This window comes from Gossypium hirsutum, chromosome A04 (genome assembly GCF_007990345.1).
Source record: "Gossypium hirsutum isolate 1008001.06 chromosome A04, Gossypium_hirsutum_v2.1, whole genome shotgun sequence".
Classification (NCBI taxonomy): domain Eukaryota; kingdom Viridiplantae; phylum Streptophyta; class Magnoliopsida; order Malvales; family Malvaceae; genus Gossypium; species Gossypium hirsutum.
In genome coordinates, this window is record NC_053427.1 from 86,672,325 (window position 1) to 86,693,948 (window position 21,624).

At 32.7% G+C, this 21,624-nt stretch overlaps 3 protein-coding genes across 5 annotated transcripts; 2 read left to right on the forward strand and 1 right to left on the reverse strand.

Moving 5' to 3' along the window:
- The first annotated feature begins 4,680 nt into the window (after window positions 1-4,680).
- Window positions 4,681-9,474, forward strand: LOC107922835 (glycerol-3-phosphate acyltransferase 9). Its single transcript, XM_016853020.2, has 12 exons — window positions 4,681-4,902; window positions 5,016-5,073; window positions 5,931-6,049; window positions 6,216-6,315; window positions 6,579-6,674; window positions 6,830-6,926; window positions 7,605-7,692; window positions 7,771-7,867; window positions 7,949-8,034; window positions 8,148-8,267; window positions 8,379-8,477; window positions 9,185-9,474. The coding sequence occupies exons 1-12, from the start codon at window positions 4,781-4,783 to the stop codon at window positions 9,237-9,239; spliced, it is 1,137 nt and encodes a 378-aa protein (XP_016708509.2). The 5' UTR covers window positions 4,681-4,780; the 3' UTR covers window positions 9,240-9,474.
- Window positions 9,475-11,069: 1,595 nt separating this feature from the next.
- Window positions 11,070-16,445, forward strand: LOC107922773 (protein DETOXIFICATION 45, chloroplastic). Of its 3 annotated transcripts, XM_016852939.2 has the most exons (15): window positions 11,084-11,184; window positions 11,291-11,314; window positions 11,687-12,079; window positions 12,503-12,627; window positions 13,079-13,222; window positions 13,352-13,509; window positions 13,639-13,774; window positions 14,496-14,592; window positions 14,680-14,780; window positions 14,960-15,123; window positions 15,371-15,442; window positions 15,545-15,661; window positions 15,766-15,861; window positions 15,955-16,076; window positions 16,231-16,445. In XM_016852939.2, the coding sequence occupies exons 3-15, from the start codon at window positions 11,721-11,723 to the stop codon at window positions 16,304-16,306; spliced, it is 1,767 nt and encodes a 588-aa protein (XP_016708428.2). In that variant the 5' UTR covers window positions 11,084-11,184; window positions 11,291-11,314; window positions 11,687-11,720; the 3' UTR covers window positions 16,307-16,445. The 3 variants fall into 3 exon arrangements, with proteins under 3 accessions (XP_016708427.2, XP_016708428.2, XP_040967603.1); XM_016852938.2 differs by lacking the exon at window positions 11,291-11,314 and having other exon boundaries at window positions 11,070-11,184; XM_041111669.1 differs by having other exon boundaries at window positions 11,084-11,314.
- Window positions 16,446-20,086: 3,641 nt separating this feature from the next.
- LOC107923597 (probable acyl-activating enzyme 2) lies at window positions 20,087-20,989 on the reverse strand. The gene has a single exon (XM_016853779.1). The coding sequence runs from the start codon at window positions 20,987-20,989 to the stop codon at window positions 20,087-20,089; it is 903 nt and encodes a 300-aa protein (XP_016709268.1).
- Between the last annotated feature and the right edge of the window lie 635 nt (window positions 20,990-21,624).

Consider the following 21,624-nt stretch of genomic DNA (forward strand, 5'->3'; position numbering starts at 1 on the left):
TGATCCGATCAAAACACGAGAATTTTTACAATCTAGATTTATTTTGAGAAGGACGTTCCGTTTTTAACACAAGCCGATTGATATTCACCCAACATAGTGATGAAATCGACGACTTAATGTTAAATCGGTGCGATGCTTTATTTATTGAAATAAAAAAAATGAATGAAAATATTTTTAAATAAAAAATAAAAAGAAAACTAATATCGATGTTGAAATAAGATGTGATCTAATAGGATAAATTCGAAACAGGCAAATAATAATAAAAAGTTAAGAATATACAAAGCAAATATATAAAACATTAACAATGTATATGTGATAATAAATAAACAATAGCAGTGCGTATGGTATTAAACATGATAATAATAGTAGTAATGCAAACATGAAATAGTAGTGAACATATATATATAAAACATAGAATAGTAGATTAAAAATATGTACATAATATAGTGTTAAAAATACATACATAATATAGTTATTAAAAAATATATACATAAAAAAAATATAATATAGTATTCGAAATATATACATGATATATATAAAAATACAATATTAAAAAGATATATATACGTAATATATATAAAAAATGTATACATAATAGAGTATTAAAATATTTACATAATATATACATATTAGAAATAATAATGTTAAAAACACCTATTAATAATATTACATAAATATATACATATATATATTAAAGATATATACATATATAATAAAACATATATTAATATTAATAATAATAATAAGGATAATATAAAAATATATACATAAAATAGTATAAAAATATATATAACTAATAATATTTAAAAAATATATATACATGATATATATAAAAACATATACGATATATATATATTAGAAATGATAATAATATGAAAAAAAAACTATTAATACACTACATAAATACGTACATGTATATATATATAAATATTAAGTGAAAATCAATACGAGTACTAATAATATTAATAATATATATAATAATAATAAATATATATGCATATAATAGTAAAAAACGAGACATTTAAAAAATATAACTAAATATAATATAATAATAATATAAAAATAATAGTGATAACAATAATATATATAACAAAAAATAATAATATGTACAAAAAGACATATGTATACCAAGTTTGACATAATAATGTTAAAATAAAATAATAAGTAACAATAGTGAAAATAATAAGTATAATAGTAAATATAATAATATATAATAATACTATATATATAAAAGCATATATATACACATATAATAAAATATATACTACTATTAATAACAAATATAATAGGGGTAAAAATAAATATAATAATAATATGTACATAATGTGGTATTAAAAATATGTGTATAATATAGTATTTAAATGTGTATACATAATATATATCAGGAATAATAATAATATTAAAAAAACAACTATAAGTATATACAAATATATATAAGTATTAATTGTAAAAAAATACTAATAATAGTAAAAATATACTAATAATAATAATAATGATAATAGTAAATATAATAATAAAAATATTAAAAATAAAAATGGTAAAAATAATATAAAAAAACAAATTAAATCTGGAAAAATGACTAAATTCGAAACAAAAATGAAGTTTTGGGGCCAATTTAAAAAGAAATAAAGGGAAAGGGATTAAATTGCATGCCCGATAAATAGTGCAGGGACCAATGATGCAATAAATCCATTCGGCTTAAAACGCACAGCAGTAGAGGGACCGAATTACAAAGCACAACAACTTTCGGGTCAAAATTTAAAACAACTAAAAACTTAATTGCATAATAGAAAAAAAAGTGGAGGGGCTAAATGCACAAATAGCCCCTCCAATGAAAACACGCGGATCTTGAAGTTAGAGCGGGTCGGGTCGCGGGTCGGCCATGGGTTAAGGCTCAAAACGACGTCGTTTTGGTGCTTAAAAGGCCTGCCCAAAACGACGTCGTTTTGGAGGTCTATTTAAGGCCAAATTTTTTTTAAAAAAATCACTTTCTCATTTGTTTTTAAAAAAAACTCAGCTTTCTCTTTTTTTTTTCTCTGCAGGTATATGCTCCGGTGAGGACTCTGGCTGGTCGCCGCCGCTAGCCGTCGCCGGCCACCAAGAAAAAAAGAAGAAAAGGGAAGAAAAGAACAGAATCGAAAATAGGAAAAAAAATAAAATAAAACTACCTCTTTTAATACTCCGATTTGATCCTTTTGTATGGAATCTCTATGTTTTTGATTTTTTAATCTCTATTTTGAATATTTCGTGTTTGTATTTATCACAAAATTGCCCACCCCCATTTACACTGATTTTCGATTTGGCTTTTATAGCCATGTACATGGTTTTTTTTATTAATTTCTGTCCTTTTCGTTTCAATTTTTGCAGGTGCAACTTGCTGGAGTTCGGTGGCTGGCATGGGCGGTGTTGAGGTGACCTTGGCGGTGGAGCAGGTGGCTAGGGTTTCAGCTTTTCTGAAACCCTAGTTTGACTTAATAGGCAATTGGGTTTTTTGATTTAGGTTGGGTTTTAGTTTAGGGGGTAGTTGGGCTAATGATTTGGGCTGAGTCTGTTTGGGTTTTAGTTGGGTTTTAGGATTGGGTTGCTGTAAATGGGTTTAAAATTGGGTCAAAATTGGCCTACGACACATATTATTTGAATAGGTGAAACAATGGAGCGAGTCATGTGAGTATAACGAACGAACTTGAAGATATTCAGCTATTGATAGACTAATGATTGGAAGCTGAGGTTAGTTTTTGAATTTCTGAATTATTTGATTTTTATGTAAGAATTTGAAATTTAATATTAAGTATGTAATAAAATTTATAATTTTGTACTATAGTTTGAATGGATGTCATATTCTGATCTAAGAATTCAAGAATGCATCATGGTTGAATTTTTGGCCAATCACAATATCTGGCACGTTAAGGGGCCAAACACAATAGGCATTTTCTTCCCTTACATTTTCAACCCTAACCCTAACTTGTGAAAAAATATCACAAGCCGGAAATCCCGAGATAATTTTCAAACACCGAATGAATCCCAGACGGTCGTGGACTCCCACATTATTTGTTTTTTTCTTTATTTTTCCCTTTGGTTACCTATATAAAGGGGGTTTTGCTCCCCCTACTCCATCAATGCTTTCGCCCACTATCCCTTACAAAATAAAAAATTATTTTTTAAATTATTTTTTTTAGTGATGAAATTTTTGCAGAGAAAGATTTATTTGTGTTTGTGTTTAAGGGAGACATTCCCATAATTTTATGGTGTTTTTGAGTTCAAGGTAATGCAGTGGCGCTCGGAGAACCACACATTTCATCTGTTGTGTAGGGAGCAAATGATCACCATAGAAGTTCATTGCATTGCAACTCTGGCTCCAAGTTCATAGTGGTTATACGGTCACGAGTTGAAGTATAACTAAAGCTCTCAATTGATGGTGGTTATGTAATCATGGGTTTAAGTATATCTCGAGCCCCCAGTTGGTGGTGGTTATGTGGTCATGGGTTCAAGTTTAATGGCACCGGATGAGGATGCTTTATAAACCCCATACATAAGTTTGAGGCCATAATCATAGGGAAAAATAAAGGAGCTTCCCAGTATAATCAACTAATTCTTTTTGCCCATCTCCACCAAAGTATTATCCTTAGCCTCATTGTCCGAAACTTGTGACAGAGCTAGGGGTAAGAGGACTTTTAGGGGAATGAGTGATTGTGCTGCTGGAGAAAAGCTGAAAGACAATTCAGCGCAGCAACAATTGTTGTGATTAAAGAACTCATTAATAACTACAATCTCTGTCGTCCCGACTTGAATTTCAACTTTTTCTCCATCGTCATAGTCACTCCCTCTTTAAAGTACTCTTGACTCTAATGGTGTCACAAGTTTTGAACAACAAGGTTAATGATACTACTTTGGTAGAAATGGAGAAAAAGAACAAGTTAATTTTATTGGAAAAACTCTTTGTTTTTCCTTATGTTTATGGTCTAAAACTTATGTATGAAGTTTATAAAACATCATCTTCTAGTATCATAAAACTTGAACCCGTGATAGCATAACCACCGTCAACTAGGAATCCTAGTTATACTTTAACCCGTAACTGCATAAACATTATGATTGGAGTCTGAGTTGCAATACGAATGGCTTCTAAAGTGATGGTTTCGTCCCGACACAGTAGATGAAATGTGTCGGTCTCCGAGAGCTATCGTATCATCTTGAACTCAAATATACCTTAAAACTATCACAATGTCTACCTCAAGCACAAGTGCAAATAAATTTTCTCTTCAAATTTCAACATGCAACACAAAATAAAACAATTTTGGAGAGAAAAACATTAAACACATCCTAAAATTTGCTATCAATTCCTATATTTTAGAAAAGTTTCTATACTAAAATATTTTAAAAATTCAATAGTTTTATTTTTCAATTTAAAAATAATAACTCACTCATTAACCTTTTTAATACTTTTTATAAAAAAGTTAACAATTTTTTATCGATCATAAATCACACGACATAAAAACTCTAATCAATAAGTCATATCAATCAAATTTGAATGAAAATACTAATAATTTTAGTAATTGAACTACAATTATAAAATCAGAAAGGTAAGACGGTTTAAATTTTAAATTTTCAAGTTTATAGACTAAATCTCAAAATTTATCAAAGTTCAAGGTCTGAAATCAGAATTTAACAAAAAAGCTATTTTTGATTTATTGGTATAAAGAAAGGGAAACAACCAAAAGCACGGTGAAGGGAAGCTGAAAATCAACTAATAGCCAAAAGAAATCGGACCCAACATTGAATAAGGATGAACAGTAGTGAAGGGAAGTTGAAATCATCGAGTTCCGAATTGGATTTGGATCGACCCAACATCGAAGATTATCTCCCTTCTGGATCTTCCATTCAAGAACCACATGGCAAGCTTCGCCTGTAATTTTTCATTTCCCTTCTTATTTATTTCCTTTTTTTTTCAATTTGGCTTAAAAATTAGTTAATTTGATTGGTTTATTGATTATGATTAATTTTGAAAATGGGTTTTTTAGGCGGGATTTGCTTGATATTTCTCCCGCTTTAACTGAAGCTGCTGGTGCTATTGTTGATGTAAGCTCTCTTTCTCTGAATCACTAATTCGTTGTAAGATTCCTGCATGTTTTCTTTGGAAAATTTTTGATGAAGCAAATACCAATAACTTAATGTTAGCAAAAAAAAAAAAACCAAAAACACAATAAATTATTGTGTTTATCCTCCGCTAGATACTAACACTACCCTGAGCCATGTCATGCCCATAAGCCGCTGTTATCCACTTTGGATGCCTAACAGCTTGTCAAGGCTCCCATGTTGGAGTTCAGGACCTTTTGTTATAAGACCAAATGGTAAATGTGTTGGTGAAGATGTGCCTCCCGATGTTTGAACTCATGAGTCATGACCTTCCATTATAAGACCAAATGTACCCAGTTTTGCAAAGAGTTCATGAGGTATACAAAGAGGATAATACTGGCTTACGGATAGGACTTGGCCTAGGAAGTGGTACTACCTTGCTGCTTGGCGGGTTGTGAAATAAATTGATGTTTTTAGCTAGACCAAATGGTATGAGTGTTGCGAAAAGAACTCATATATGGGAGGTCCTGGGTTTGAACATGAGGAGGTATACCTTGGGGCTGACAAAGCCTTGAGGAGCCAATTGGCATCTAACGAGGATAATACTGGTTTATGGGCATGATGCTGGAGTGAGAGCCCTAGGAAGTGTTAGTATATTGCTGGTCTGTGGATTATGAGGGTTCATATGTTTTTATTGTTCTATTTTTTGTATATACTAATTTGAATTATCTATTGATTTTTTTATAAAAGAAACACGATTGGTGCGTTCTTTTTTACCCTAAAGTTTTGAGCTTGAGTTGAAGTATCTAGTGAAAGTTTTTCAATATTTAACTGATTGTAGCTGTGCACTTGACGAGCAGGATTCATTCACACGGTGTTTTAAGTCGAATCCCCCGGAACCGTGGAACTGGAATGTGTATCTGTTTCCTCTCTGGTGTTGTGGTGTGGTATTTCGGTACTTGATTTTGTTCCCTATGAGGTTAGCCATTCTACTTTCCAAAAGTAACATTGAATTGTTTAATGCATGACGGTGTTTGTTTGAATGAACTTTGCTTATGTCTGTTTTAGAGGTAGGTTAGATAGTGTATGGTATGTTGACATGGTTGCATTGTTTCTGAGTATCTGTTATGCTGTTCAATCTGCAGGGCTTTAGTTTTGACAATAGGATGGATAATATTTCTGTCATGCTTCATTCCTGTGCACTTTCTTCTCAAAGGGAACGATAACTTGCGGAAAAAGATGGAGGTGCGAACTTTTACTTATTTCTAGTTTGTGCAGCTCATTTTCTCTCCTTTGTCTAGGTATATGTGTATGTGTGTGTGGTATGGGTTTATATACCATACTTGCGAGGGAAGAAAAGGTTTAAAGTTCTAAACTGGCAAATTGTATCATGCTGTCTTAGGGGATTTCTTATTCTTTTCTAGCAAGCTTGTTCCTTACCTATATTCTAGTGCATTTTCCATCTAAATGATTATGCTTAAACTTAGTTCATCATATTTTCTTTTCAGAGGGCGTTGGTGGAGCTAATCTGTAGCTTCTTTGTTGCGTCCTGGACTGGAGTTGTTAAGTACCATGGACCACGGCCTAGCATGCGGCCCAAGCAGGTTTAGCTGACTCTTCTTTCTGCACTTTGTATCACAAAGATTTTCATTTTTATTTTAATTTCATTAAGATTCTTTCTGGTTCTTTAGTACTCCTTCTATGCCACCTGTCTCTACAAACTAAAATATATCTGAGAGTTCTTCCATGGATTGAACAGGTGTTTGTGGCCAATCATACTTCTATGATTGATTTCATCATATTAGAACAGATGACTGCATTTGCTGTCATTATGCAGAAGCACCCTGGATGGGTTGGTAAGTAGTAGTTAAAATGACGTACTTAAGAATGATGTTTATGTATTTTAATATTGTAGCGGGTTTTCAATTATCTGATTACTTATATTGCATGCTTTTCTTAGAATGCTTGGACTATTTTTGTTTCATTTGGTTGCATGCAAGGTTTTGAAACTCGCCAGTGTCAGCCTGTTAACCAACTTGTTTATATTAGACTATTGACATTATAGAATTCATTTTTATGTTTTCATATAGAAATCCATATTGTGAAATATATAGCTATAGCTTTGTGTTTTCGAAAATATCTCTCTTTTCTGATGTCGTGTTTGATATGAGCTTCAAGATTTCTTAGAGATATCGTAGTACACCTTTACTTTATCGTGATAATTGTGGTCTTGTTCACAGTAGGCACTTTTTCCAAATGTTAGTGGCAGAGAAATGCATATACTTGATTCTTAGTTTTCATGACACCTATTATGAACAGTAGTTTTGTTGAATAACTTAAGTGGAACAATTTATAGTTATGCTTTAAAAGTTGTCTATCATCTTTTCAAGTTGAAAGAACACAATTCCGGTCCTCCACTGTTGTTGCTTTCTTTAAAAGTATATTTTGATATTGCAGGAGTGATAATTAGGTTCCTATAGACCTTGTGTATATTGAATGAATGAAATAACTATTTGACTTCTTTCTACATTTAGGACTGCTACAGAGCACTATTTTAGAGAGTGTAGGGTGTATTTGGTTTAACCGTTCAGAGGCCAAAGATCGTGAAATTGTAACAAGGAAGTAAGTACAATCAGAGTGGGGAAAATGCTTTATCAATATGTTTTCCATCTCATGATTGTATAAATTTCCTAATTTCAGGTTAAGGGAGCATAGTCAGGGAGCTGACAATAACCCTCTTCTCATATTTCCCGAAGGGACATGTGTAAACAATCAATACAGCGTTATGTTCAAGAAGGTATAGCTGTTAAGAGTTTCGGGAGAACTGCTTAAGTTGTTTCTTTCTTATACTTCTCACTTTTTTTAACTTCCTGGTTAGGGTGCATTCGAACTTGGTTGCACTGTTTGCCCGATTGCAATAAAGTACAATAAAATTTTTGTTGATGCCTTTTGGAATAGCCGGAAGTAAGTTATCTCTCCCTGAGTCTTCCAGTGTCTTGTATATTTTATCATTATTGATGCTTTATTTTGTGGTTTTTGATACCCGTGATGTCTTACCAAAGTTCCATTTCCCACAGGCAGTCCTTTACAATGCATTTATTGCAGCTAATGACATCCTGGGCTGTTGTTTGCGATGTTTGGTACCTAGAGCCCCAAAATCTAAGGCCTGGAGAAACACCCATCGAGTTTGCAGAGAGGTAAGTACTATCCTTTATTTTTGAAACCGGTAATTAAGGTCTTCAGTTAATGCTTTTTAAGCCTTCCTTAGAGAAGCAATAGCTTTGATTCAGTTGATATTTTCTATACAGGATCAGAGACATAATCTCTGTTCGAGCAGGTCTTAAAAAGGTTCCATGGGACGGATATTTGAAGTATTCTCGCCCGAGCCCTAAGCATAGAGAGCGAAAGTAAGAACAAACCTCTTCTAATTCATCCTGTTTTTCCGGTTGTCATAGCATCCGGTATCTTTTGACTCCTTAAATGATAACTGCAACCGTGAGCTCAGTCTCAGTAGCTTATTTATCCAACACTTTAACAAATCACCACCTATATATTTTATCCGAATTCTTGCAGCTCGGTCCCTTGTCCCTGGTAACCTCCCTTGTGACAGGATCTTCTAGTCCTGACTTATTCAAGCTAGGACATCATTTTTGCTTAAATTTCGTGTATTGTAAGATCAAATTGAAATATTGTTGATCTGTGGTTGCCCTCAATTGATGAACGTAGGGAAATTAGTCATTAGTTGACTATAGGGTTAGTTTTTGGTCTGATCAATTGGGTCAATCCATGTTTTAAAATTTTGAAGTCATTTCGGTTCAGGTCAGTTTTGGGCTAGGGTCATTTTCAGTTTCTTGTCATTTCAAGTTTGGGTTGCTTTGGTTTCAAGCCATTTCGGGTTCAGGTCATTTTGCATTCAATCATTCAGTTTTATTGAGCAAAGGTATCGCGAGTTCTAGACACTTCAAGTTTGGATCATTACAAGCTACCTGTTTGGGTTATTTCAGGTTCCTATTAGTTTGAGTTCAGGTTGTTGACCTTTTTGGTCAAACCAAATTGTTTCGGGTTTGTGAACCACAAATAGTAGTCTAAATGAGTTCATTTTTGCACTTTGCAGACAACAAAGTTTTGCCGAATCTGTTCTTCGGGGACTAGAACTGGAAGAAAAATGATGGCACCAATGTACATTTTGTTCAGTTCATGTAAGGATAGCTTCTGATCTTTTGTTTTTAAATATCTGGTTGGTCCTTGGTATTGTTGTTGTGGCTATTTTTTGTTTTTTAAAATTTTCAATGGCACAGTTAAATCGATGATTGATTTATCAAAGTTACTAAAAATTTTGCTGTTTTGATGTTATTGTATGAGCACTATAACTAATAATATGACAAACTGATACTTATATTTGAATAGTGTCATTATTAGATTTTGATGATTTCCTTTTTGGGATAATTAATTCTCTTTTTTATTTTTTTATTGGAATTTTTTATGGAAAATAATTTCAATTAGATAATGTTTTGTATAACTGCATTAAACATTACTAATATTGTAATAATTTGTGTGATTTTATTATAAAATTTTGAGTAATGTTTTAGGTAATGATAGCTTTGCATAACTCAACACTAAAAAGTTGACCTTATACCTCTCTTATTACAATTTCATTAATGTTAAAATTTGTATAATATAAATTATTGATAGATTTAAAATTTGTATATATAATATTGATTATAAAACAAAAAAAATTGCTCAAATAAATAACATGATAATTTTTTTGAATAATTTTATTATAGGTTCTGGTTCCCAATCTATAAATAGAAGGGTAATACGTTTCAATGCACTCAAACTCACTTTCTGTATTAGCAATAATACTCATGCCAATCGAATTAAGAATTTAACAGATGATTTTAATTTTTAATAGAGGGAGAACTCTCATGCAATATCTAAAAAATTTTCAAAATAAAATGTAATTGTTTCTTAAAAAAAATAGAAAAGAAATTAACATATAAGAAATAGAATGAAGTTAATTGCATTGGACATTTTCAAAGCTATAGTACAAAACTCAAATTTTAAAAAGTTCTAGTCTTAGGAGTTATGAAAAATACAATATCATTAAAATTTAAGAGGGTAATAATGATACATTCATATTTTTTATAAGGGTGAGAGTAAAATTGTTCATGAATTAATTCTAGAATTGATGTCAACTGAAGATTTAAACACAAGTCATTTATCATTCCACCAACATTTGAATAAATTACAATATTGATACTTTGACTTTGAGGACTCAATTTAAAGTTTTTGGATCAATTTAGTATTTGAACCGTAGTTTGAGAACTATGGTGGAGTTATCCTTGGACATTTCTAAGTAGGGTTGTTTAATTGAGAAATTCGATCTTAATCAATATTGTTGGAATTGAATTGGTCTGGCCGATTAAATTGGTTTGATTGGGAATCAGTTGGCATATCGGTGTGAACAAAGAGATAGAATTGATCTTTGAGTGGGTTGCTTGAAGCTGTGAACTAAGAAAAAAAATCTATAGTTCAATAAGTTGGATCGATATATAAATTTTTAATTTTCAATTAATTTTTCAATTATTATTGGACCGATGATTGAATTAATTGAATAAAAAATCAATAGTTTGGTTGGTTTAAATCGTCAATCCAGTTTTTAAAACATTGGTTTTAATTAATGATATTTGAATCGGTTCGCACCGGTTCGAAAAATGATATTGAATCAATTGGATAAGGAATCGATGCAGACCGATTAAATCGGCTAAAAAATCGGTTGAACCATTTTTTATTGTTTTGAAATTTTAATCAAATCGATTAAACTAATCGAACCGATCAAACTGATAAATCAATAGTCTTGCCAGTTCGATCACCGGTCCAATTCTGAAAATATTTTTTTTAACCAAAGTTTAACCACCCTAGTTGTAGGCTAGAGGGTGCAAATATTATGGGCCAAGAAAGCCCAATAGTCCATAGATTAAAATCCACGCCCATAGTACGGGGTATCGGATTCGGCCTCACAGTTTCAAGTTCCCAAGTGTTAATTAATTACTCTTTGATTTTTGTTGAAACTTTGAAACTACCTTTCCGTAGTTTATCAATGGCGATGATACGGTAAACCGCTTTATTTTTTTTATTTTTGTTTTTGTTTTTGTTTTTTCTCCTTTGGTTTTAACAACTTAGAAACAAAAAACCTTAACTTTCTCAATTCGCTACTCAGTACTCATTCAGTTCTTCAAGAAAGGTAATTTTTTTTCTTACGTAATTACTAGTTTGCCTCCGTTTTCTCGAGAACCAAACAGAAAATATCTCTAGGCAGATGTCTGTTGTCTTAGTAAAGAAGCTTGATTTTTCGTAATTGCATGACGAAAATATATTGTAAAATTCTGTTGTTTTTCGCGGTTTCCTCTGTTTCGCTTCATTTTTTTTTAGTTTGGCCATTTGAAGTTAAAAAGAAAAAGAACGAGAAATTCCTTTAAATTTTGTTTAATTCTTGATAATTTTATATGTTTGTGTTATTTCATCAAATTTGATTGTTTTTGTAACTTACTCTTATGTTGCTTAGCTGAAATTTTGTTTTGAAATAATTATCTAATTTTTTCAATGTAATTTTCAGGTTGGATAGGCTCTAAAACTGATAATTCTGGGCAATGGCACTGACAAGTTTGAAAGTTCCTACAATTTCTAGTGGATTGACAAATAGAAAGAGGGAATGGAACAAGATAAATAGGTCAACGGGTTCTAATTCTTTATTAAACCAATCTGAAATATGTAAATTTAGGAAGGAATTAGGCTACATAGATGGTGTGCGAAGCTGCCACCTATCTGCAGCACATAGGAATTCATTGTTGTCACCATTAGTGGCACATAGGAATCCCCGTTTTCCGGTGTTTCGAAATCAGTTAAGCTCTGATTTCGGTGTGGAAGATGTCAAGGAGACACTCACGTTGAATGAAAAAGATGATGCTGCCCTGTTAAGCTCAAGTTCAACTGAAAATGTTAATGTCCGGTAAGATTTTTATGACCTATTGTTTACTTATTTCATAGTTATTTGTTATTAAAGTTGTATGATATCTATCTATATACATACAGACTTATATGTATACCTGTTCTTCCTTTAGATGGTTTGTAGTTTTGATGTGGGTTGGTTTGTGTAATAACTATGAAAATTGGAGTGATTGATTTCTGTAATACAATGTTTTCTTCCCTCTATAGCAGAATGGTAAAATAGAACTTTAAGCAATAGTTGAAAAGACGTAGTTGACTTTGTAAGATAATGTATCATTCATTATGTCATATTATTAAATTAAAAAATAGTTTGAATACCACGATGCTCAGTAACTGCTTCATTCTCTGCCTCGTTATTTACAATTGGGCTTCCATTTTACCAATTGTTATGTGCTAATATGAACTTTAAAATTTCCATATGCAGTGAGGTGAAAGTGAAGTCTGTGGATGTCAAGAGGGAACTTATTATGCTTTCTGTGCCTGCGATTGCTGGACAAGCTATTGATCCCTTTGCACAACTGATGGAGACGGCATACATTGGAAGATTGAGTATGAGCTAATTTTAATTTTAGTTTGTTCCATTGCTTTACTTGCTAAAATAATTATATTTTCCTTTGTTTGATTATTTGATGCTAACAATGTTCGTTCTTTGGTAATAGACTAAAAATTTAGTTGGAGTTTCTTTTGTTGTGATTTCTTTGTTAATCTTTTAATACAGTTACAGTTCTCTGAAGGATAAGGTTCTCTATAACCACGGGTGTATTACTCTTATCTGTGCTGCAAATTGCACACACTGCTCCGTCAAAAATTAATTTTGTTACCAAATTCCAATTTCCAAATAAATAAATTTGTATGCTTATGCTGATTTAATGTGGTTTCAAGTAATTGGAATTTTGAAAATTGATAGAACCTGCTTCTAAAGTACAAAATTTCAGGCTTCAAAATTTTGAAATCAACAGTTTATATATTTATTGCGATATTTGTTCTGTTGTTGGCGCAGGTTCTGTGGCATTGGCTTCTGCAGGTGTTTCCGTATCAATATTTAATGTAGTATCGAAGTTGTTCAATATTCCTCTCTTTAGCGTTGCAACTTCCTTTGTTGCTGAAGACATCTCAAGGAATGCAATTGAAAATTTGTCAGCAGGTGAATTTTTGGTGATAGGTGTCGCATGCTGGTTTTGGTTAATCTTGTCTCTAGTTTATGGTACCAGACTTATGTAGATGATTGAAAATTTTGACTTGATCTTTGACTATTTGAATTCTCATTTTCTAGGGAGTACTAATGGTAAGATTCCCGATAGGGTAGCTGAAAGAAAGCAATTATCCTCAGTGTCTACTGCTTTACTTCTAGCAATTTTGATTGGAATCTTTGAGGCATTGGCATTGTCTCTTGGCTCTGGATTATTTCTTAAGTTGATGGGAGTACCCTCAGTAAGTTTAGGTTTATTTTAAATTTATTTTGCTTTATCTTTTAGTCATCCTTCTCCTGATCCTTCTTTGTTGAAATACTGCTAGTTATTGATGTGGAAGCTTCTTTTCTGGTTTTCCTCCTCTTAACAGACATCAGATATGCATGTTCCGGCAAAACATTTTCTTTCACTTAGAGCTCTTGGGGCTCCTGCTGTGGTAGTCTCTTTGGCTCTTCAAGGAATTTTCCGTGGGTTCAAAGATACACAGACTCCTGTTTTTTGCTTAGGTAAGTATTTTGTTTGACATTGAAGGGCGGTGCATGGAATGAGCTATGTTTGTGTCCACATTTTGTTGAATGGATACCATAGAATGCATGGATTGTAATTTATGTGTACAAACTTTGTTTACCATTTAGCTGCAGAATGAAATTTTGATAGCAGGCTGCTGCATAGACCTTCAATAGTCAGTAACATTTAAGTGTGTAAAATTCATTTACATTTTAAGTGATGATCTACAAACCTGACGCGAGGATGCAAAACTATAGGTGTAATAGTTTTTGAAATTAGCCCATTTCTTCTTTTTTTGGTTCTTTTTTCATTCTCTGAGTGTTGTTGGAAGGAGTAGATCAGAACCTAACATGCATTCATTTGCAACTACACTTTTATCCCTCGGAATAAAGCCACTTCTGGTCTATATCATTTTAAACTGGTTACGGTCTATGTCTCTTGTGTATTTAACTATTCTGGTTGGCCCAATCTTGAACGTGCATCTTGGAATTGCTTGCTCCCCCCCCCCAACCCCCGCGGCAATAAAAAAGGTATCAGCTTACTGTGGAGATTGAAGCACTATTAGTGGTATAAAAGAAGGGCGGAGTTTGATATCTATAAAGCACATAGAAGTTCTTTGTTACTTCTGTTTTCCAGTAATTAATGGTTAATGTGTTAGGTTCACTTTTTCAATATCTCTCTTCTTTAATTGACTAATTAATGTGGTTGTTTCAAATGCAGGTGTTGGTAATTTATCATCCATATTGTTTTTCCCCTTATTTATGTATGGCCTTCGAATGGGTGTGACGGGGGCAGCTCTCTCCACTGTTTTATCTCAGTAAGCATGTCTGCTTCAGGAATTAATTTCCTTCCCTTAAATGATTTGTTTCCATGGAAATTACACTACAACATTTTCTTGTACCAGGTACATTGTTGCCTTTCTGATGATCAGGTATTTAAACAACAAAGTTGTATTACTGCCCCCAAAGATGGGGGCATTGCAATTTGGTAGCTACATAAAATCTGGTAATTTTTTTTACTAGCTTCGAGAAAAAAGGTTGTGTTATGTGGAGAACAATTTCGTTATTATGGATTTAGCCTTCCATTTTATAATCCTTTCTCTTGTTCTGATGTCTAGACATTTATGTTCTTGGATGGATATAGATTTTTATGACATTTTTTCTTACAAAAAATGGTTTTTACAGGTGGCTTTCTTATTGGACGAACTCTTTCAGTGCTAATAACAATGACACTGGGGACTTCTATGGCTGCTCGTCAAGGTTCAGTGCCTATGGCTGCGCATCAGATATGCATGCAAGTATGGCTGGCTGTATCTCTTCTAACAGATGCACTTGCAACATCTGCTCAGGTACATAATTCTCCTTGGAGTCTCTTTTTAAGTTATTATAATTTAACCAAAACAATCATTGAGATCAGAGAGAGAGAGCATAAATAGATGGCAAACAAGATCCCCTAAAATTCAGCTCCTTGGTAATAGTTACAAACACGAGCTCATAAAGACTGTAAATCGTTATTTTGCATGTGAAGACATTCTAAGCTGGCCTAGAATCATGAGGAATAAGGCTGCCCTTCTTTCTAACATTCTTTGTTTTTAGGCAATGATTGCAAGTTACCTATCTGAAGGCGAACTAAAGACTGTGAAGGAAATTGCAAACTTTGTGTTGAAGGCAAGCATTACTGGATGTTCCTAAAATTGTCATCACCTATCATTATATTGATATCTGGCTTTTGATATAGTGGTGACTAACTTGATGCTCATGGCTTTACAGATAGGGTTTGTCACAGGTGTTTTGTTGGCTGCAATCCTAGGTGTATCCTTTGGTTATTTAGTCCCCTTGTTTACCCAAGATGATGAGGTTCTGGGAATTGTTAAAACTGGAGTGCTGGTAAGTATTCAAACCAACATCCAGTAAGCTCCTCCCTTTCTTTTGCTTCTACGTTTATGGTGTCCTTGGATAATTATAACGGTTTCTTCTAAAACTTATCATAGTTCGTTAGTGCTAGTCAACCTATAAATGCTTTAGCATTTATATTTGATGGTCTTCATTATGGTGTCTCGGACTTCCCTTATGCAGCTTGTTCTATGGTAAGATGCCTATTGGAAATTTTTGTGTCCTTAATTTTAGATATAAAACTGAACATGTTGCCTCTTGTAACATATACTTTATGTAATCTCCAGATGTTATTGAGTGCCGTCTCTTCTGCATTTTTGCTCTTTGCTCCAAAAGTTCTCGGTCTTCAAGGGGTTTGGTTGGGCCTAACCCTCTTTATGGCTCTGCGAATGACAGCAGGATTTGTTAGGTAAAATTTTGAAACACAAATTTGTATGTCTTGAGTTATGTTCATTTCTCCAAGCTCAAATCCAAAGACTTAAGGAGCATTGCCAAATTCAAATTTTTGTACCAGTGTATTCTTTAATATTTATGCATCTTTGTTTATTTGTTTGTTTTCACAGAATACTATCAAAAACTGGGCCTTGGTGGTTCCTTCACAGTGACTTGGAGAGAGGTGAGTTTAGTGTATGTTCATAGAAACCAATGTTCTAAGGTTGTCATTGTTTGAACTGCTTTTGTTCTGCTTTTGCTGATGCATAAATGGAAAAAAGCTAGTCTTTTAAACTGGATAATTTTGGATACGATATGAAAATACAAAATATGAACATTTTGCCGACTTTATCTGTCCAACTAAGTATTTCCAAGCTAAAATGTATAAGATATTATGCAAAATAAATTGTATTGATATTTCTTTTTCTTATTATTACACACAATAAGAGACCCCATCATTCTTACATTGTGCTTCCTTCATACATGGTTTGAGTATCTTGTAGCTAAACCGAAACCCATTTATTGAAAATAAGGGACAAACCACACCATAAAGATGATGAATTTGGATTGTGTACAATGCAAGGTAAGAACCAGTTTAATTAGAGACATAATCCATGGGGCCATAAGGTTCAAAAAGTTCTGCAAAAAACCCTTTCTTTCTCCTTGGTTTCCATGCCATATCTTTGCACAGTTGATCGTTGTACCATATATGCAAAGCACCAATGCACGTTAAAGGAAATGAAGAAGAGTGAAAAATAGAGGGAAAAGTAGAAGAGAATGAAAAATAAAGAAAAAAAAGGACAGTTAAAAGAATATAAAATAAAAATAAATAAATTGCTCAAAACGAAAAAAAATATAGGGACCAATTGTAGAATTTAATCTAAAATTTCAGTTTGAAATGATGATTTAACGTGTCATGTCAGGTTATCGTTACACCATTAATGAAAATTAACGGCTAAGTGACTAAAATGTTACAACGTGATAATGTAAGTGACTAAAACGTAACATGAGATAAACAAAAGTGATTATTTTAATAGTTTACCCTTTTTTTAATCAAGCTCATAAGTTTCTTAACAAAATAAGCTATAAAAAGACAAATAATAATCTAACTGACCTCATAATTTTTTTTAATCAATCTTTAATTATATTTTTATATATATATATAATACTTAGATCTATACATGACTCGTCCCGATTGATGTGACTAAGTTTAATTTATGGTATACACAATTTTTTTTGAGAATAATATAAGCAGTTGCTTTGACTTGGTTTAAATTTATAATAAAATAAATGTATTAGCTGTCAAGGATTTGTAATAATCTAAATAGATTTAATAAATAATGGTTAATTTTTTTATATAAAATACTATAAAATTGATATGAAAATTATTTTAAAAAGATTATTGTTGACGTATTTCTCCTGTCAATATTCAATAATTGTCCATTTTTAAATTTTATAATGAAAAAATATTTCAAAAATAATTTGACTCATGGCTGGCCATAATCAAATATATTATCTTCTTAATTTTTTTAAAAAGAATAAAATCTCCTTGAAAATGGGATCTCAATTATCATGCTATAACAAAGCTGGAACTTCCGGCGTTTTCTCTTCTTTTTGTAATTATTAGGGAAAAGTTGAAAAGATCTGAAGTAAAATATTATATTGAAAAAAAAAAGTTGGTAAATGCAAAATTTGAGTCAAACTTTGAATTGAACGATCAAAATATTTATAGAATAAAATATAAAGTTAATGAGTTATAAAATAAAATATTATTTAGAAATTCATGGGTTGCAATGTTTATTTTACGATCTATATTTAAGATTTGTGATTGTCTTTTTTAATAATGTTGTCTTTAAAATTTTAACTTATGTTTCCCCTTGAAAATATGGGTCGGGTTTGAGCTTGAACATTCAAGGCTCAAGCTCAGCCTTACCCGACTCATTTTTATCATACTTTATAGGGTAAACAAAAAAATAGTCACTTTTGTTTTGTCTCATATTACATTTCATTCTATCGATAAGTTCTATTACCTCCCTAATAACGGTCTTACGTGGCAGTCCAAATAGATTTTAAATGTCAACTTAGATGTTTTACGTGGTAGTAATATTAACAAATATATTAAGTTATATAAATTTGAAAATTCAATAAATGAAAATTATATAAAATTAAATACAACTATTAGGAAAAAATAATACAAGGAAGCTTAAGTTAAATATTTACAAATATTATCGGATTTAAGTAAAACTTAAGATTCATATTTCAAGTCATGTTAAACTAAACTAAATTTGTATGATTTTAATGTCTATATAAATCTAATTCAAACTCAACCCAATCTAACTCATAAGCACTTCTTACTGATATAGGAATTGGTGGAGATTACAAATGATTCACACTGTAATGGTATTGAAAACCACTAGTGAGATTTTTACGAGTTTGGAGAGCTCTATGAAAGATTGGGTAGAGTTTTAGTATATGTCTTGAAGTCCTTTAGTCCCATAATGGAGATAGAGCTTAACATGGATCCCTTCTAATGATGCCTATTGCAAAGGGTGATGATAGGTAAAATATAAAGAAAGTCCTTGTACTAATGTCATGGGAAACAGTTCAAAGCCTGTGACCATCGCACCAAATACATCCGATGGAGGTCTATTGTATAGTTTAGGATCATTTGGCCCACAAGAACTGGCCCGATTCAGGAAGTTATTTAAGAAGCTTGTCAGATTGGAGCTTGGTTGGCACAATAATGAAGATATGGCAACTTAGGCTAATTTGGTAACTAATCTTAGAAGATTGAGGGAATAATATATTGTAAAGATTAGATTAAATTTGATATGACATATCTTGTAAATCCCTAAAATCAAGGGATATGGTTAATCTTGTCCGTCGATGTAAATGTATCTTGACCGTCTGTTTTGGAGGAGCTCAACTATAAATAGAGAGACTCCCCCTCATTTATACTCGCTCCATTCATTGTTTCATTATTCTTTGTGAATAAGAGAATATTGAGAGCATTTACTCAAACACTTTGTGTGCGCTCTTTCTATTGTTCATTTATAGCTTCTTTTGGCTGGCTAACTTAGGCGAGTTTGGACGAACGGATCGCCTAAGGCCGCATAGATTGCGAGACGAAAGATATAGCCTCGTGACATTAGGAGTTAGATTATATTTTGCCCATTTATTCAAAAATGGACAAATTAGTCGCTGTAAGTTAAATCAAAGATCAAATAGGTCTTTTTTATTAAAAATTTCATCCATTTGTACTATTAAAACCATCGTAATTGACGGAATAACCAAATACGATGCCATATGTATCTTATGCTGATATACAAGTACTAATTTCAAATAATAGAAATAGATGAAATTTTAATAGAATGATCAATTTACTCTTTGATCTAACATACGGGGATTAATTTGTCCATTTTTTAAGTAAAGGAGGCAAAATGCAATCCGACTCCTATTACAAGGACTTCAACCTTGGATAAATTAAAAAAAATCCAATTCAACTTAATATTTAAATTTAATTATAGAATATATATATTAATATAAAATTATTTTAAATGTTGTTTTTAATCTAATTATGGATTTATAAAATACTATGACTAATAACAAGACTTGTTTTTATTAAAACATAATAAAGTTATTTATTTATTTTATTCTTCCTAATTTGCTGATAATTAAGCTTGATATAGATAAAAGACATTGACTAATTTTATCCATGCATGCATGCATTTCATCCTTCAAACAAGGGCCATAGTCGAAAACTGCCGGATGGCTAAACAGCACCGCCTCGACATCCACCGTACTTATCTTCTTCCCCCCAGAAACAATCAAATCAAGTTTCCGATCCTTTAACTTCAATGTTCCCATCGGGATGTCTCACAGCAATATCGCCGGTATGAAACCAACCACCCATGAACGCCGCTTCGGTCTTCTCTGGGTCCTTATAATACCCTTTCGTCACGGTGTTGCCTCTAAACATCACTTCACCTAAAGTGAGCCATCAAAGGAAACACTTTCCATTGTCACCGGATCTTTAACATCAACAGCTTCCATTAACATATGGTTCAAACCATGAAGAGCTTTGGTTTTGGCTTGTTGTTGAAGGGACAAAGAGCCATATTCAGGCCGCCATGGATACACAGTTCCAGGTCCTAACATTTCCGACATCCCATACGAGTGAGTAAGAATTAACCCAAGCTCTTCGATCTTTAAAACCACCTGTGGCAGTGGTGGAGCACCGCCGGTCATTATATTAACCTTGAATGGAAGTGGGTTCTGGTTCGCATTAGCGATTAAGCTAAGAACGGGCGTTGCACCACCGAGGTTGGTGACGTTGTATTCAACAATGGCGTCGAATATGAACTTGGCGTCGTATGTTCTAAGGCAAATGTTAGTGCCACCGAGTGAGGCGGTTGACCAAGTGAAACACCACCCATTACAGTGGTACATCGGGACTGTCCATAAATAAATCGGCATGGCTTTCATTTCGGTTGCTAAGTAAGCTCCTCTATGACTATGAACCACCGCTTTTGGTTCCCCCGTCGTGCCTGAAGTAAACACAATGGAAATCGGATCAAATTCACCCTGTGGCCTTAAAATCTCAAACCCAGAATTGTTTTCCACGTTGAGAAGCGAATCATAAGTTTTGTAACCCAAAAACTGATTATCATCGGCGGCTGTTTTAGCATATGGATCAGTCTCTAACATTAAAACGACAAGAGGAAACTCGAAATCGGTGCATGTTTTGACGAGGATCTCGAAGGCTTCAATGACGAGATTGAGGAACTGATTATCGATGAATATGACTTTAGCTTCAATTAGTTTGTATTGTGCAGCTAATGCAGTTGAATCCTGGTGTATGTTCAATGGCGAAAAGACAGCGCCCGCCATTGGAACAGCAAAGTGAAGCTCGTATATCTCTCGGATGTTCGGGAAAAAGGATTGTATGAAATAGTGACGCTACGTCATCTGTACCCCTTTCCAATAGTTTATGCCACATCAGTATTTTATACTGAATTTCAAGATTTTATCCTGAAAAAAATTAAATCCAAATTAAAATACTAAAATTCAGAATAAAATCTTGAAATTTAGGATAAGAATACTCATAAAACTATTGAAAAAGAATACAGATGACATGGCGTCACTGTTTCATACAATCCTTTCTCGATGTTCGGACCCAATGCTGCAACCTGTTTAAAAAAAGTAAAATTTTGTGATAGGTCCTTTTACTATGTATTTTTTTGGATTTAGTCCCTCATGGAAAGACTAATACAAGAATTTTATATATAAATTAACAAAAAAATGTTGGAAAAAGTAAAAGAAAAACTTGAAACTAGAGCTTACAATATCGCCATTGGAGACATTCATTTGATTAAGGGCAGAGGCAAGTTTGTAGCATCTTTGAAAAGTTTGTTTCCATGTGTATTTCAATGAACCATAAATGATGGAGACTCTTATCACCATACACCATGGAAGCTCTTTCCAGAAAGCTTATGGGAGTGAGCGGTGTATAATTGGCTGAGCAT

Coding starts and splice junctions, on each gene's coding strand:
- LOC107922773 (XM_016852938.2), top strand. CDS start 11,721: ATGGCACTGACAAGTTTGAAAGTTCCTACAATTTCTAGTGGATTGACA. Junction 12,080..12,502: donor ACTGAAAATGTTAATGTCCG/GTAAGATTTTTA, acceptor TTCCATATGCAG/TGAGGTGAAAGTGAAGTCTG. Junction 15,124..15,370: donor CACTTGCAACATCTGCTCAG/GTACATAATTCT, acceptor CTTTGTTTTTAG/GCAATGATTGCAAGTTACCT.
- LOC107923597 (XM_016853779.1), bottom strand. CDS start 20,989: ATGGCGGGCGCTGTCTTTTCGCCATTGAACATACACCAGGATTCAACT.
- LOC107922835 (XM_016853020.2), top strand. CDS start 4,781: ATGAACAGTAGTGAAGGGAAGTTGAAATCATCGAGTTCCGAATTGGAT. Junction 6,675..6,829: donor CTAGCATGCGGCCCAAGCAG/GTTTAGCTGACT, acceptor TGGATTGAACAG/GTGTTTGTGGCCAATCATAC. Junction 7,868..7,948: donor ACAGCGTTATGTTCAAGAAG/GTATAGCTGTTA, acceptor CTTCCTGGTTAG/GGTGCATTCGAACTTGGTTG.